Source organism: Leptonychotes weddellii, chromosome 14, assembly GCF_054177405.1.
Source record: "Leptonychotes weddellii isolate Sample4059 chromosome 14, ASM5417740v2, whole genome shotgun sequence".
NCBI lineage: Eukaryota > Metazoa > Chordata > Mammalia > Carnivora > Phocidae > Leptonychotes > Leptonychotes weddellii.
This window is the reverse complement of record NC_138382.1, coordinates 23,958,436-23,974,121: the sequence shown is the minus strand read 5'-3', so window position 1 is coordinate 23,974,121 and position 15,686 is coordinate 23,958,436. Positions and strand designations below refer to the sequence as shown.

Below are 15,686 nucleotides of genomic sequence, written 5' to 3'. Positions count from 1 at the left end.
GCCCAGCATCCTCCCTCTGCCCCTTTCCCCTGTTAACACAACTCCCTTCTTGGGAAGAATGGCTCCTTTCCCAGCCTCGCCCCAGGGTCCCCGGGGCCAGACTGTCGCAGACTCCACCTCCCCGCCCTCCATGTTCTGTGCAGGGCTGCTCTGGGACCCATGCGGGACCAGATCCTTCTCTGGGATTTACATACAGATGCTGCCAGAGACCAACATTCTGGGTCCCAGCGTCCTGGTGCCGCGTCCCTCCCCTGTGACGCTCTCTTTGAAGCAGGAGAGAGTGAAGTGACCACTCAGGATGGAGGTGACACAAGATAACGGCGTCCCCTCTTGTGAGGTGACCACAGCTTCAGTCTCAGTGCTGCCCTTTGCAGGCATATCTCCGTGTGGCTTTTAGTTTTGTTTCATTTATGTTTCTTTTTCTCATTATAACATAGACTGTGTTTATTGTGGGCAGTTTGGGCAAAACAGAAGTGGACTGTATTCCCAGCCCCACGGAGAAAATCGTTACCATTTTAGTGTTTTCCTTCAAATCCTTTTTCTTTTGTTTAAAACCTTGAGATTTTACTAAATGCAGGTTGTTTTTTTTTTTTTAATTTTATTTATTTATTTGTCAGAGAGAGAGAGAGCACAAGCGGGGGGAGCAGCAGGCAGAAGGAGAAGCAGACTCCCTGCTGAGCAAGGAGCCCAACGTGGGGCTCGATCCCAGGACCCTGGGATCATGACCTGAGCCAAAGGCAGATGCTTAACCATCTGAGCCGCCCAGGCGCCCCCTAAATGCAGGTTTTGTCACTGAGCGCTACCACGCAGGTCTAAGCTGATTTCCAGCGGACGTCGCGGGGCCGGGGCTCTGGGTGGAAGGAAGGGCGGGAGCTGGGCATCTCGTGCGGGAGGTTTGCTCTTGCTCCTGCGGGCCATTCCCCGCACGTCTGTACAGACTGAGAAAGCTCCCTGAGTGCCCACGCGGGGCCTCCAGGATTCCGCGTGTTTGGGTCACGCAAGGACAACGGAAGGGGCTCCCTTCTTCAGCTGAGAACAAATGTGAAAACCCTCTGGGCTCTTCCCATTTCCCCGTACCGTTCCCAATTTTAGTAGTAACACCCCCCAGATAAGCTGGTGTTTCCATACGGGGGTTCAGGTTCACGGACTTTCTGGGCTTCAGTGTGGTTTGCCTGCTCTGTGGGGTACTGCTGGGTGAAAACAAAACAGAGATAAAGGATTCCTTTTGAATGAAAGACTAACAATTGAATGCAACAAGCAAGAGTTTATTTATATTAAAAAAAGGGAAAAGAAAAAAAGAGAACAGAAAAGAAAAACCAACATCTTTTTACTACATTGTATAGATTAAGTAAAAATACCTGTATTCATATATATGTATATACATACTGCATATATATATATATATATATACACACACATATACACACATGTAATGTAACATTAAAATTACATGCTTCCCAGGACAGAAGAATTAGGACACGTTCCCTCATATCAACTTAATACTCTATCACAATTTAAAATCACTGCAAGGAAACTGGCTTCCTTCATCTTATTAGACTTCAAGTATATGAAGTTATGGAACCAGGACCTAATGTGAAAATCACCTTCTGTGCACCAGTGACAACGGACTGTCACACATCACGGGTCAGGGGTGTTCTGAGTTCTCCCACAGACCTTCCTCACCTACAGCTGTGTCACCTTCTACCTGAGATGCGTGGGAATGAGGCAGGGGGACAGTCTGCAGGTGCTGCGTGGACGCGCACATTGACGTTTAAACAAGAGCGACAAAGACATGTGTTTCCATGAAAACAACACTGGCCGTAAAATGACTCTAGAAGAGGATTCCTTCCTCCCCTTTCCTTGCCAAGTGAAACACAAAAATTACTGGGGGAAAAAAAAAAACCTCAGGGTGAAGCACCTCTGGCGATGATCAGCAGACAGCAAGGGACAGAGAGGGAGCGTCTCCTTCACGACAGCTCCTGGCTGACCTGGATGGTCTCAAACACACCCTCTTCTGCAAAGGCACTCACATGTTGTCTGTTTATCAGTCATACAGCGGGATTCCACACATGGGAGTCTTTCCTACAAATATCAAAGAGAGAAGCTGAGGACATGGTCTAACAAGAAAAAGAGGATAAGAAATACACATTTTGGATAAATGTGTGCTTTTTTTTTTTCTTTAAAGGACAATCCATAGTTTAAAAAATTTCATTGAAAGCTAGGAATTCCAGTAAAATTATCAGCAAGAAGCAAGGTGCTGGAGATGAGAGATGGATCCAGAACGCAGAGAGGAGGGACGCTAGTTTCTCAAATGGCCAAAGGACAGGGTTATGTATGGTCTGCTCTGAAACTAGAAAGACCATTCACATACAGTGGAGTGTGTGAGTGGGAGGGAGGTAGTGGCAGAGAAATTGGTAAAGCAGGAGGGAGGGTGGCGTCCTTCAGTATGTGGGCACAGGGAAGATGCACCCTGAATTTCCGATGGGAAAGAGGGGCTGCGTCCCCCTGGTCTGCAGTCCAAAGAGACCCTGCCCAAGCCAAAGGCTGCCCTCACCGGGACACGACGGAGCTAATGGAATTATAAGATGTGCCGCTGTTGCAGCTTGAGTCATAGGCCTCCTGGCCATTGCCGTCGAGGTTGATCTTGAACACAGAGGACGCCTTCAGTAGAAAGTCCGCCGCGTCCCGACGCCCCAGCTCCCGCAGTTTGGACATGAGGATGCCCACCGTGCTCTCGGGGTAGGAAGCCCATTCCCGGAGCAGGGCGTGGACCGGGCTTGGGAGGAACTCCTTGGGAGCCCCGTTATTGGTGTTGTACTTCGCCACAAGGTCGGGGAGACCCAAGTTCATGGCGAGAAGGCACCAGTCCTTTCCCATGGGATCGGGGGGGTCCAGGAGACGACATAGTTTCCTCCGGGTCAGGAGGTTCAGATCTGAGGCGTGGATGTCCATCCCTAGGCTGGCCTGTGAGTACACGTCATGACACCCAAAGCACATGATGCTGCTGAAGCTCTCCTTGTACCCACCCATGGTGTTCGTCAGTGAGGTCTCCTTCAGGGTCTGCGCCCGGAAGAAGTCCCGCGGCTGGTAGATCATGACGGGCTCATGGTGCTCCCGCAGCTGCTGGGGGCTCAGGTAATGCTTCACCGTCAGCAGCCCCGGGAGCGTGGTGGCCATGACGTTCTCCATGGTGCTGCACACGGAGTCCAGCAGGAGGCAGCACTTGATCTTTTCCGTCTCCAGCCCTCGCACCTGCACCTCAATGCCCTGGCCGTGGTTGACGAGAAGCACCAGCAGCTCGGCCCCACGGTTGGCAATCTTGCAGCCGTTCACCCACAGGCGGATGTCTGCGTCGCCCTCAGTGCTCTGCTGGTGGATCCATCGGCAGAGGTTCACCTGGACCTTGTGAAAGATGCCGCACGGGAAGGGGGTGAGGTACTCCACGGGGACGATGCGCACGCCACCATAGACCCTCCCCTCGTCCTCCTCGTCCGTCCAGGAGCGGTGGAGGTTGTCTGTCTTGATCAGGGCAGGGATGTCCACCATGGTCCCGCTGCTCAGGTCCCGGGCGCAGATGTCCATGGCGTCGAGGATCTGCAGCAGCTCCTCCACGTCACTGTCGGGCACCAGGCGCTGGACGTCTTCCACGGTGTAGCGGCCCCGGTAGTGGTGCAGGGCCCGCGGGGTCTCCACGGAGAGCAGCTTCCCCAGGACGTTGGTGCAGAGCCAGCGGGGGTCCAGGAGTAACACGTCCTGGACCGTTTCACTCTGCATGATGTTGATCTGCCAGAAGGGACAACAAGAGGTCACACATGGGGACCGAGATGGCCAGATGCACCAGCTGTGCAGAGTGCGAGAGGACCTGAGCAATGATAAAATCTGCGCACGTGCTGCAAAAACTGACCCAGGGCATTGATGTGGACGGATCTCGGAAATCCAACACAGACCCAAAATAGCAGCCTGAGAAGGTTATGAGAGAAACCGAAAAGCCTCCCTTTGACAATTGAAAAGAAAGGTCAACGTAATGAATGAAAGACAAAAAAGAGAGAGAGGTGGTGGCCAAATGCAATGAGTAAATTCTGACTGGATTCTATATCCCCAAATAAACACACAAATGAATAAAAACAGCTACGAAAGAAATGACTGGGCTAAGTGGCAAACGCTCCAATGAGGACTATTACATCAGTGCTATGTTTCTGGAACATAATTAATTGTATTGTGCTAATGTGGGTGACTCCATCCTTAGCCCTCTGTCTTGTTCACGTCCACTCGTGGATGCCCTCAGCTACGTGGTGTCCAGAGACTCCTGGAGATTAATACATGAACCTGAGGAACACCCACCAAGGCCAGGAGGGTGGGAAGCTTGCTTATTGGCCCTTTGTAAATTTGTCAAAGATAACAAAGTCTCGGGGCACCTGGGTGGCTCAGTCGTTAAGCGTCTGCCTTCGGCTCAGGTCATGATCCCAGAGTCCTGGGATCGAGCCCCGCATCGGGCTCCCTGCTCGGCGGGAAGCCTGCTTCTCCCTCTCCCACTCCCCCTGCTTGTGTTCCCTCTTTCACTCTCTCTCTCTCTCTGTCAAATAAATAAATAAAATCTTTAAAAAAAAAAAAAAGATAACAAAGTCTCTTCCCTTCCTCACACACACACGTGGTGCTGCGAGACCTAATTCAATGTTAGATGTCAGTGAGGGGCATGTGGACCCTTTGCTCTCACTGCACTGCCCTTCTGTGCATCCCCCTGCGCTATAAAATCCATAGACAACACTCCAGACTTTGTGGAGAAGCGCAGTGCGGCTGGGTCGTTGCCCGCCCCATCTCCCCTGCTCGTAAGCTACCCCGAATAAAAATGTGTAAACTCTAAGGAGTCGCCTCCTTCGTTTCTTTGGTCTCAATTCGGGGACTACTTTACTGTCCCTCCTCCACCCTGTACTAGTGGGAAAGGACCCCACGGCTTAGGAGCTACAGGCTAAATTATTTGGGGGTGCAATGTCATACTTGAAAAATAAATAAATAGAACAGAGAGAGAGAAAGCCAATGGAGCGAAGTGTCAGTCAGGGAAGACAGACTGAGACACCAGCCCCACAGGAGACTTCGTGCAGTGAGGGGTCCCGGAGCAGAAACAGGCATCAGGACAACCGGTGACATGTGCCTAGGAGCTTCGTTACCAGCGGTCAGTAACAGGACTGGGGGAGGGGCTGGTGGCCGAGCAGAGCGGGGGCACCTGACAGATTCCCCTTCCTTACTCCTACCACCAGATCATCACTTACCCACTTACTAAAGTCTCAAGGGCAAGGAGAATGAAGAATAAAGTGGATTATACCCTGGATCTAGAAACTGCTAGTCAAATACCAGAAGGCAAGAGAATACTGGGCCAGTGGAGTGAGTTTATTATTCTGGTTAATCTTAGCTTGGATCCCAGTCCTTGGATTCAGTCACTTTAAAGTACGGCCAGAGGGGCCTGTAGATGACCGGTAGTCTCAGGGGAGTTCAGAGGCTCCTGCTCTCACTGCTTGACGCTCTAGTTTTCAGGGTCACTGGATTCAGTTGTCATGTCAAGCCTATCTGATCCACACACACGGGCCTTGAGTCAGGGGGACACTAAGACCGCACAGGAAGCTCCTGGTGTCTAAAATTCTCAGAACCGCCTCTGGGTTTTCATGTTCGGAACTGCTCTTTGTGGCCCAGCCTAGCCTCAACTGTCCCCTGATGTCACAGGACGGAGGAACAGGAAGGCGAGGCCCCCTCTCTGGGGACAGGCAGAGGAAGGAATTAGAATGGCATTCCCAAGCCGCACCCCAGTGCTGAATGCCATACAAGCAGGAGCAAAGATCCCCATTTCTTGGTCATTTCCGGGGACACTGCTCGCTGGGTTGTAATGTCTCCGGACATCTTCTCGTCACCGCCTTTTCTTGATCATCTGTGAACCTGAGAGTCTGTTTGGAGCACATAACAGCCCCTGCTGAGCTGCATCCAGAGGCTGCAGGAATCACAGCTAAGCACCAGGTGCCCCAGGAGGAAAGAAGAGAGGCCTAGTCGCCCCATGCGGCGGGAACTGGGCTCCCTAACCCGTAAGAGCTGGAAAACGAACAAATCCGAACACAACCACGGGACAGCTCTAGGGGGCGTGGGGGAGCCGAGAACTGCAGGTCAGAGAATCACCTGGGCCTCTGTGGGACAGCCCCGTGTCTGGATAGATTATGGGTAGTTGGGCACTTTCCATTCCGCCTCTCCAGACTCCAAGCACCTTCCGCGCGGGGACAGAAACACGTCCGTGGAGCCCCTCCCACACCCCCGCCTGGGCTGCAGCCCCCACCTCGCCAGCACTGTGCAGCTGCTGGGCTATGCGCCTGAGGTCGCCCTCTCTGGCCAGTGGGTTCAGCTGGTCTTGCACGTCGTACACGAACTGCTGCAGCGACATGAGCTGGTTGGGCCCGTTGAGCTTCCTCCAGGAAGGCAGCGTGGACATGATTTTCTCACACAGGTGGGTCATCGGAGGGCACACCTAGAACATGCAGGACAGGACAGGTCAACCTGCGGCCGAGGGGCTCCCTCGGAGAAGCCCAGGTAGAGAGGATGGCACTCTTTTCTGCATCGTTGCAAGAAATACTCGGGATGAGTGAGTGCTTTTTTGTTGGGCATACTGGGCCAGTTCTTTTTTTTTTTTTTTTTTAAGATTTTATTTATTTGACAGAGAGAGATACACAGCGAGAGAGAGAACACAAGCAGGGGGAGTGGGAGAGGGAGAAGCAGGCTTCCCGCCGAGCAGGGAGCCCGATGCGGGGCTCGATCCCAGGACCCTGGGATCATGACCTGAGCCGAAGGCAGACGCCTAACGACTGAGCCACCCAGGCGCCACCTGGGCCAGTTCTTTTTTAAAGTGTGACCTCTCCGCGAAACCCACTTACAAGTGTAAAATGGTACGGATGCTTTCATTTCTATTGCTAACAGTTAAAGAGTTGGTGAGGCTTCGTAACAATGCTTTTGGAACAGAGACTCAATCAGAGTGCTCCTTTAACCCCTAATGCTGTGTTCCCTCCCTCCCTCCCCTGGAGCGACTCTTTCAGCCAGAAGATGGTCACTTTATGAGCAAAGGGAGAGGAAAAGAGATGAACTGTCGTTAGCAATACTGCAGTGGATTTTTATCAGAAAATTAGGTATTCGTGGGACTGTTGCAGACATACAGTTTAGGTTAGACTAGTTCTTCATGGGCTTGAAATAGATTTCTTTCTTAAATTACCTCCAAGAAATTTTATTTGAGTATAGTTGACATGCATTGTTACGTGAGTTTCAGGGGTGCAACGTGGGGACTGAACTTCGGTCACCACACACTAGTACAATACTATTGATTATATTCCCTGTGCTGTGTCTTTTATTCCTGTGACTTATTCCTTCCACAGCTGGAAGGCTGCATCTCCCACCCCCTTTCACCCATTTTGCCTATCCCCCCATTCCCCTTGAAATAGGGTTTTTATCTTTTAATTTGATTAAATAAATCATTTCGTGACAGACTCAGATAATCCGCACACCGTCCTCATTTAAAAACAACACCAGCCATACATTGCCCTGCATCATTAATCGGGCAGTCCCTTCTTGTATCCTACCTTTATGTCAGCTAAATTCCACTCCCTATTCGTAAAACAAAGCTCCCAGGCAAAAAGGCAGTCTGTTTGCTGGGTTCCACCCGCTGGGCCTCAGGAGTTGTTGAGGGTGGGGGGTGTGAAGCGGACGATCTCAACACACCCCAGTTCAGAACTCTCCAGGGACTCCCTAGAGCCTGGGGCAGAGACCCTGATGCCCCCTGGTGGGAAGGGGCTGGGGTCCTTCCCAGACCACTGTCCCCGATCGCTGCCCACTGGTTTCTGTGATCGGGTTCCTCTGAGCCCCGCCAGACTACTCCACTCACTGACTGTGCCTTACTGTGGCCCCCATCAGAAGGCAAAGACTGGGCTTCAGAAAGTCCAGAGTTTTCCTGAAGGTTCCTACAGCACATCTGGAACTGGAGCCTGGTGTTGTGAATGGGGGCATGTCCCAGCTGGGAAGCAATAAGCTCTAACTGGAGGGGCCACCCGCCACGAGGGGAGGGGCCACCCGCCACCAGGGGAGAGAGACAGACACACGCTCCTCATTCCCACCCAGGCTGGGGCAGCAGGAACTTTCCAGGGAGCATTCTGCCCTTGGGATGTTTACCCTTTCGTGTCAGCTGGGGAGAACTTTTCGAATATTATAGAGTAGCAACCTTTTAGGGGTTAGAGGCATTGAGAATATTTTTTCCAGTCTATTTTACCTTTTAACTTTGTTCATGGAATTTATTTGCCAGAAAAGAAATTTTAGCTTTTATGTTGTCAAATAGGTACACTTTCTTTGAAAATTCCTAGGGTTCTCTATATTACCTAAAAGGTTTTCCAAAGCAGTACCAAATTATTTTAAAAACACATTCAAGATATTGCGGTTTTTGTCTTCTTCTTTTTCACATTTAATAGTTTTAATCCACGTAGAATTTCTTTTTGGGATTCGCAGTGAGTAGAACTCAGTCTCATTTCATTCTAGACTAATAGCTAGTTGTGTCAGGTCATGGATGAAATAACATTTTCCCCAAAATTGAAACAGCATCTTTGTTTTCTATTGAATTTCTGTAGATGTTGTGATTTACTTCTACACTCACGTATTCCACTTACTAATTTTTTTGATTTGGGATTTATTAATTACACAGCCCTTATAATATGTTTTATTTATTCTTCCACTGAAATTTTAAGATAAAAAACCCAACCCAATTGTCTCATTCCCATAAGATGTGTGCTGGAACTGTACTAACTCTGCTAAGAGGCGCCCCTCTTTTTTTTTTAATTTGTTTATTTATGGAGGCGCCTGGGTGACTCAGTCGGTTAAGCGGCTGACTTTGCCTCAGGTCATGGGTCCTGGGACCAAGCCCTGCATCAGGCTCCCTGCTCTGAGCAGGGAGCCTGCTTCTGTCCCTCCCCCTTGCTCATGCAACTGTGCACACACTCATGCTCTGTCGGTTTTAAATAAATGCATAAATAAAATCTTAAAAAAATAAATTTATTTATTTTAGAGAGAGAGAAAGAGAGCACATGCACAAGGGTAGGGGGAGGGACAGAGGGAGAGAATCCTCAAGCGGACCCCGGGCTGAGCGCGGAGCCCGATGTGGGGCTAGATCTCATGACTCATGAGATCAAGACCTGAGCCAAAACCAAGTTCGGGCACTTAACTGACTGAGCCACACAGATGCTCCTCCGCATTTTCTAAATATCGCACAATAAGTCACTTCTGGGTAGCTTTTGTGATTTGTAAAAGGCCCTGTTACTGAAACTGTCAGAATCCCAGATACGCTAAGGTGCCCCCACGCCACAGCCCCCTCCTCTCCAGGCCACCTCCTTGTTCTCACCTTTCCTTCCTCCTCCCTGAGCAATGGGACACAAAAACCGCCATGCAGCTGCCTCATCCTGGGGCCCTTGAGGACTGAACCTGACCCCGAGGACAGCCTGAGAGCCCGCTCTGGGGTGACCGGACGGTCTGGGCAAACATGGGCCTGCAGCCTCCCAGCTCACTCACCGACACAATCTGGCTCCGGATGTCTTGCAGGTGACTTCGAAGGACCTTCATGTCCTTAGAGCCTGAAGCGCCAGCATCCAGAACAAACAGCTTGTTTGAAATGTGAAGATCGTTCCCAAACCTAAGGGAAGAGCAGCGGCCTCCTCAGGGTGCTGTGGTCCTACCAGGTGTCCCCCCAGACGGCAGCGTCCTGCTGGCCCGAAGCCAGAAAGCTCTCGTGACCTTGCAAAGGCCGCCCCCTCCCCACCGCCTGCTGGCTTCTGTCATGTAACATGGGTGCGAGGGGTGGGGACCCGCACGCTCCGAGTCCCGCGGGTGGCGGTGGCAGACGGGTGAGGGGCGGCTCCAGTCCCACAAAACGGCAGGGACACAGTATGGGAAGATTCCAGGTCCCCTGACGCAGGACAGGTGAGGCCTGTGCCCTCCCCTTGCATGCTAGGAGGATGGACGCCATTGCAGGGTGACGGCGTAAGAGCAGACGATGGGCCTGACAGCCACAGCTTCGATGGAAAATATTAGTACGAGCCCTCTTTTTCCTATCAGGAGGACCACAGGAAGTGTCTGCAGTCGATCAATCGAGAATTCGCATTACTGGCAGATTACATAGAGCTGCAGCTTCAAAGTTTTTTTGACAGATGCTATGTAAAAATACATATTTCTGCACTGTGACCTGTGCACGTCCACACTGATCAATGAACCAGAAGTTTCACAGAAACACGTGCCAGGAAAGTCACGCTGGTATTTCTCTCTCCAGGCCTTCCCACTTTCCAGACAGGTCAGGACCCCCGAGTCATGAGCCCCTAAGGAGCGGCAACTTCGACAGTGAGCGATTCTGCTCAGTGGTAAGAAGACAGTCGTCAGAACCGAGGTTAAAGCAACAAAAAGAACCGAGGTCTACATCAACCATGGTGTCAACCATTGATGACACTCTATATGACAGACATTCACTAAGGGTTGAACTTATTTTTTTTTTTTAAAGATTTTATTTACTTATTTGACAGACAGAGACACAGTGAGAGAGGGAGCACAAGCAGGGGGAGTGGGAGAGGGAGAAGCAGGCTTCCCGCAGAGCAGGGAGCCCGATGCGGGGCTCGATCCCAGGACCCTGGGATCATGACCTGAGCCGAAGGCAGACGCTTAACGACTGAGCCATCCAGGCGCCCCTTGCTAAGGGTTGAACTTAAACATTTTGGGGTGAGAAACATTCTCACCAAAAAATAATAAAAAGAAATAAGGAGAAAAGAGAGAGAGATGGAAGGTGATGGATGCGCTAACTAGCTAGATGGGCGCCGCGGACGTCAAATCACCACGATGTGGATGTTAAGTAGATAATGTTACCTGTCAACTAGAGCTGCCTCCAGAAAGTGGAAAATCAATGCATGAAACCCCTACCAGAAGCTCCCCCTGGGCAGTGGTACTGGGAGGTGAGGAAAGAAGTGCATAGTTTGTTGTTTTTTATCCCGTGCTCTTTACTTCTGTTGCATCTGTTATGTTTTCAATGTTTTGATAAAAATAAAAACGATACCACAAAAGCCAACCAAGCAAAGGAGGCCTCCAATCCCTTCCTCTGTGTCTGTGAGCTCTGTGGGATGGCCCCTGCCACCAGCGACGCCCTCACCTGTTCCTGATCTCCTTGAGCAAGGACGTGTCCTTGTCATATCCGAACTCGCCTCCAGCCGGCCGAGGCACGTTCATGATGTCGGCGTGGGTGGCCACCAGGACGACATGCAGCGGGTTCTTCAGCTTGCCGCCGAAGGCTGGGGGCAGAAAGCAGGTGTGTCACAGGTGGGTCCTCCTTCCTGGCTGCCTCGCGTCCCTGGGGTGGGGGGCCATGCTGGCCTCTGGATGTGCAACCTGCCCACCGTGTGGGCTCACCGCAAGAAGGCCCAGGCCTGGCCAACATCGGGATGAGCCTGTTTCCTGGGCTCAGACCACAGAACACGACGTGGGAGCTCAGCTCTTCCTCCAAGGGGGCCCTGCTTGCATGGTGAGGGGAAATCGAACTCTGGGCAGGTGCACCCTTTACAAGACAAAGAAAGCCCTCTGAATGCAGCAACACCCAGAAATGGCTGAGAGGATCTCCTGTGGTGCACACAGACAGAGAGCCTCTCCTCAGGGGAGTGTTTAGGAAGAAAACATCAAAAAGAATGAGAAAGAAAGAGGCAGAGTGGAGGTACCCTGAGGAGGTTAAGTCCAATTATTTGATTATTCTATAATTTTTGAAGAAAAAAATGGATAGCCCAGTGTCCACCATGGAAAGGAACAAAAGTGTATTCCACGCTGTCTTCTGCTCTAGGAATAAAGTTAAGATAATACGTTCACTCAGTATGGTCCCGTCCATTCTTGATGGAACTACAGAATGGAGGAGGGCTCATTCTGCTTATTCATCACGTACCATTAGGTAGAGGCACAGAGGCCATCAAAGGACGGATTCCACTCCCACCCAACCAAAGTGACCGCAGCTCTAACGTGTAGGGAGAGAGTGAGAAACGGTTCCCAAGGAATTGCTCAGACTTGGTCTCTGAAGAGGGCAGGAAAATGTGATCCTGTAATAACTCCCTGCGAACAAAGGGAGCAGCTGGGCCTCAGGAACCGTCCAGAGCGGGACTCTCATCGCAGGAAGGACAGACCAGGGGAGCCTCACCGTTAGCCCGGGGTTGCAGATCCGCCCAGAGGGAAGGGCGCTCATACACCGGGGTGTGCTAGCTTACCGATGGGTTCTTCAACGGGCACAAGAGACTTCAGGAAATTCAGCCAGAAGATCACTTGGTTCAACTGGATCTCATAGGGTTCTTCCAGACTGAAAACAATGACGTGGATGGACGTGGGGTCGTTTGCGGCAAAGTAGTCATAACAGCAGAAGTATACAGGATTTCCAGAGAATTCCCACACGCTGAAATCACCGACTCCTACAGAGAGAAGAAAGATTACTATCTGAAACACCACCAGCAAATGCCAATCACAATTTTTCTTAGCACTTTAGGGACTGCCCAGAGTGCTGTCCATAGCATCCACCTGTTTATCTATGCATCTTCAAGACACACACACTCCCCCCACTTCCCTACACGAATGACCCCACACAAGGAAGGAGTCAGAGCCAACCGGTGACTTTGGGTTCCCCATCAATAAACTCACACAGTCAGAGAACGTATGTGGTAAGATTCCCTAATCTTCAAATAGGTATAAATTCTTTTTGGAACATGACAGGGTATACAATTTTGAACGTAAAAGTCACTAAGATATGTAATTTAATTTTGGTTCAATAATGACTACATCCACCTGCCGCAGGTGAGTAAGCGACCTGCTCACGTAGGTCAGAAGTGAGCAGGCTATCTGCACATGTGAAAGAAGCAGAAGTTGATTAGCAGTTCTGCATCTGAAGGAGGGGGATGGAACTGTGAGGAGGTGGGGTCCATAAGCTCACCCAGTGTGGGGGGCAGTAGAAGGGTCAAGCAGGGTAGAAGGCTGTGTGCCCTAGGGTTGGGGGGCAGTTGCTCCCTCATACCTGAGCACCGGGTATGGAGGGTTTTCTTGGAAGTGTCTGTGGGTGAGGCTCTGATTATAGTTCCTAAGGCACCTAGAACCTCCCAGTGACTATCCAGCATGTGGGCACCCCCAGCCCTACACGACCACATTCCAGCAGGATGGTGACCAGCCATGCACCGGCCTCTGGGGCAACCAGGCAGGACCACTTATGTTGTAGGATTTCAAGTTCCTTTTCACTAGTTCTTCCCCTCGGTGCTTATTTGGGTCAGAAATTCTGCAGTCAACAGTTAATTCTGGAAGATCCAAGGACTCTTCTGGAGCTTCCTCTTGGAGCACAGGCACCCCTGGGCACAGGACTCTCTTAGGTCTGGCAGCTGAGGCGTTAGTGGGAAGGGTCTGGAGTAAAGGCATAGTCCCCTAGCACGGGGAGAACTGGGAGCACTGGGAGCCAGACTTGGGGCGGGGGAGGGGCTGGGGAGGAGCCGGGTGAGCGAGGGGTGCTGAGGACAGGCTGCACGCCACCTCCACTCCGGGATCTCAGAGAACACTCAGCGTTTAAAAGAGAAAATGCCCATGGACTTAAATTCCACTTCACAGGATCCAGTGGTTCTCCTAGTGGGGTTCCCGGACCAACAGCAGCAGCAACACCTGGGAACCCCCCTGACCGGCCGCATCAGCAGCTCTGGGGGCAGGGCGGCAGTCTGTGTCTTCAACAAGCCCCGCAGGGGGCCCACCTGCACACTGAAGGTGAAGAGCCACAGCTCGGGGTGACACACACTGACATCTATTGTTCACGGGGTTCACGGTAATAACAGATTCCTACGTGAAGATGCTCCCGATTGGCATTTTCTGAGCGCCTCCCCTGTACCAGACACACTACCAGGCGCTTGAATCAGCTCATACGGTCCTCACAGATGGGTCTCAAAGAAATCGCTTTATCCCTGCTCTAAACTTTGCCTCCGCAAGGCAGGGGCTGGTGTTCAAGTGACGTGGGACAACTGGGGGCCCCAGGAGCTCCGGGGGCTGGGGGGAGCGACATAGGGGGCACAGCGGTTGCTGGAGAAAGTAACCTTCCCTGGTAACATCTGAAGCTTCACCCCCTTGGAAATGTTTGAGGGCAAAGAACACACGTGAAATTTTGCCTGTGGAGAAAATCGCCCGCGCCTGCAGCAGAGCATCAGCCACGAGTGTCGATGTATTCAAGATAACTCTTCTCACGCTTGCACTTGTCAAACTGCTAGTGGGATTGAATTTTATGAGGTTTCCAATCCAAGTGTATGATTTGCTCTGCTTAGAAAACGATTTACTCAACAGTCATTTATTAAGCGCCTACTGCGTGCCTGGGGCTTTGCTAGGTGCCTGGGAGAGCATGGGGTTTAGTTTCACTAGTTAGGGCTATTAACCAGCCTGGCTTCAATGGGTCAGTCCTAAGGTCGCTTTGTGCGGCTCCTCCTCCGTCCTTGGGGGGCTGTGACAGGTGCAGGGGGACAGGCTCCCACAGGGGTCTGACTCAGTCCTGGCGAAGGGAAAGGGGAGTGCTCCCCTGTGGGGCGGGCGGGCTACTGTACCGTTCAGATAAGCGTTCTGGATGTCGATGGCCTTAGTGGACTGGTCGTCAGCTGCGCAGTGTGGGTGCTGGGGCGGGGCCACCAGCACCTCCAGGGTCCCTCGGGTGAGGCCCGGCTCGAACATCATGCTGCGGCTCCTCACGCTCACGTGCTCACAGCCCGGGTACAGGTTGCTGATGCTCACGGACACTGCAGGTGGACGGGAGGCGGTGAGACCAGGGCAGCCTGTGTGCCTGCTCCCCTCCCCCCTGGCCCACACCCTGTCCCTTCCCGGGACACTCTCATCCCACCCCCTGCTGCTTCGGGCATGAGTGCTGTGCGGCAGTGGGTCCGGGATGTTGCCTCGATGCTTCCTGTCTGCTGCACCTTCCGTAGCCCTTTCCTGCGCTGCTCGGTCCCCCAGAGGCCGACCCTGCATCTCCGGGGCGCCCCTGCCACTTGGCGTCTGGTTGGGGTCAGCCAACGGGAGGCACTGGACAGGCTGGGCGGGGGGAGGAGAAGGCCCAGGTACTTCTTCCCTCCTCACTGCCTCTCTGAAACCAGTTGTGTGTCTGTGACTCTAGACTCCCCCCCGCCCCCCCGCGGGCGGCTTCACCCCTGGGCTCCAGTTTTCTCAAGAACAGGATCTTCCTCGTCTTTCCGCCCCAGGGAGGGAATGGTTTCCTTCCGTCCCAGGCCTTGGATGCTTCACCGTCTCTGGGATGTTCCCCTGACTTTTGCCCATGACACTGTCCTTCCGTTAATGTCCCCACCTGGACCCTACAGATGCAGATGAAGTGATCCCACTCTGGTCCATGAGACTGTGTCAGGTTGACTGCAAAAGGATTCTACACAGTAGCAGGTCTGTCCAGGGAGAGCGGACGGGATCTGATATATGTCAGGCATTCCCGAACCTCACGGAGTTCTCATTAGGACAGAGCTCGTGTTCAGTCTCATAAAAATAATAATTTCACGGGGAGACCATGAAATCATAGCGGGAAATCGTGGATTTTGCTGACTGCCGACCCCTAGTGGTGACAAGCGGCAGGCCCGGTGGAGGGGCCACCCCTGCCCCTGAGCTCC

At 52.1% G+C, this 15,686-nt stretch overlaps 1 protein-coding gene across 1 annotated transcript in view; it reads right to left on the bottom strand.

The window, feature by feature from the left end:
- Positions 1-1,244: 1,244 nt before the first annotated feature.
- The window catches only part of DAPK1 (death associated protein kinase 1), a 164,907-nt gene continuing 150,465 nt past the window's right edge, over positions 1,245-15,686 (bottom strand). Inside the window, exons 21-26 of the mRNA XM_081804069.1 lie at positions 14,625-15,183; positions 12,282-12,479; positions 11,189-11,327; positions 9,571-9,691; positions 6,314-6,502; positions 1,245-3,783 (exon numbers count right to left, since the gene is read on the bottom strand). Coding sequence (XP_081660195.1) covers positions 2,551-3,783; positions 6,314-6,502; positions 9,571-9,691; positions 11,189-11,327; positions 12,282-12,479; positions 14,625-15,183 — 2,439 coding nt within the window. The 3' untranslated portion in view covers positions 1,245-2,550. The remainder of the gene's footprint in view (positions 3,784-6,313; positions 6,503-9,570; positions 9,692-11,188; positions 11,328-12,281; positions 12,480-14,624; positions 15,184-15,686) is intronic.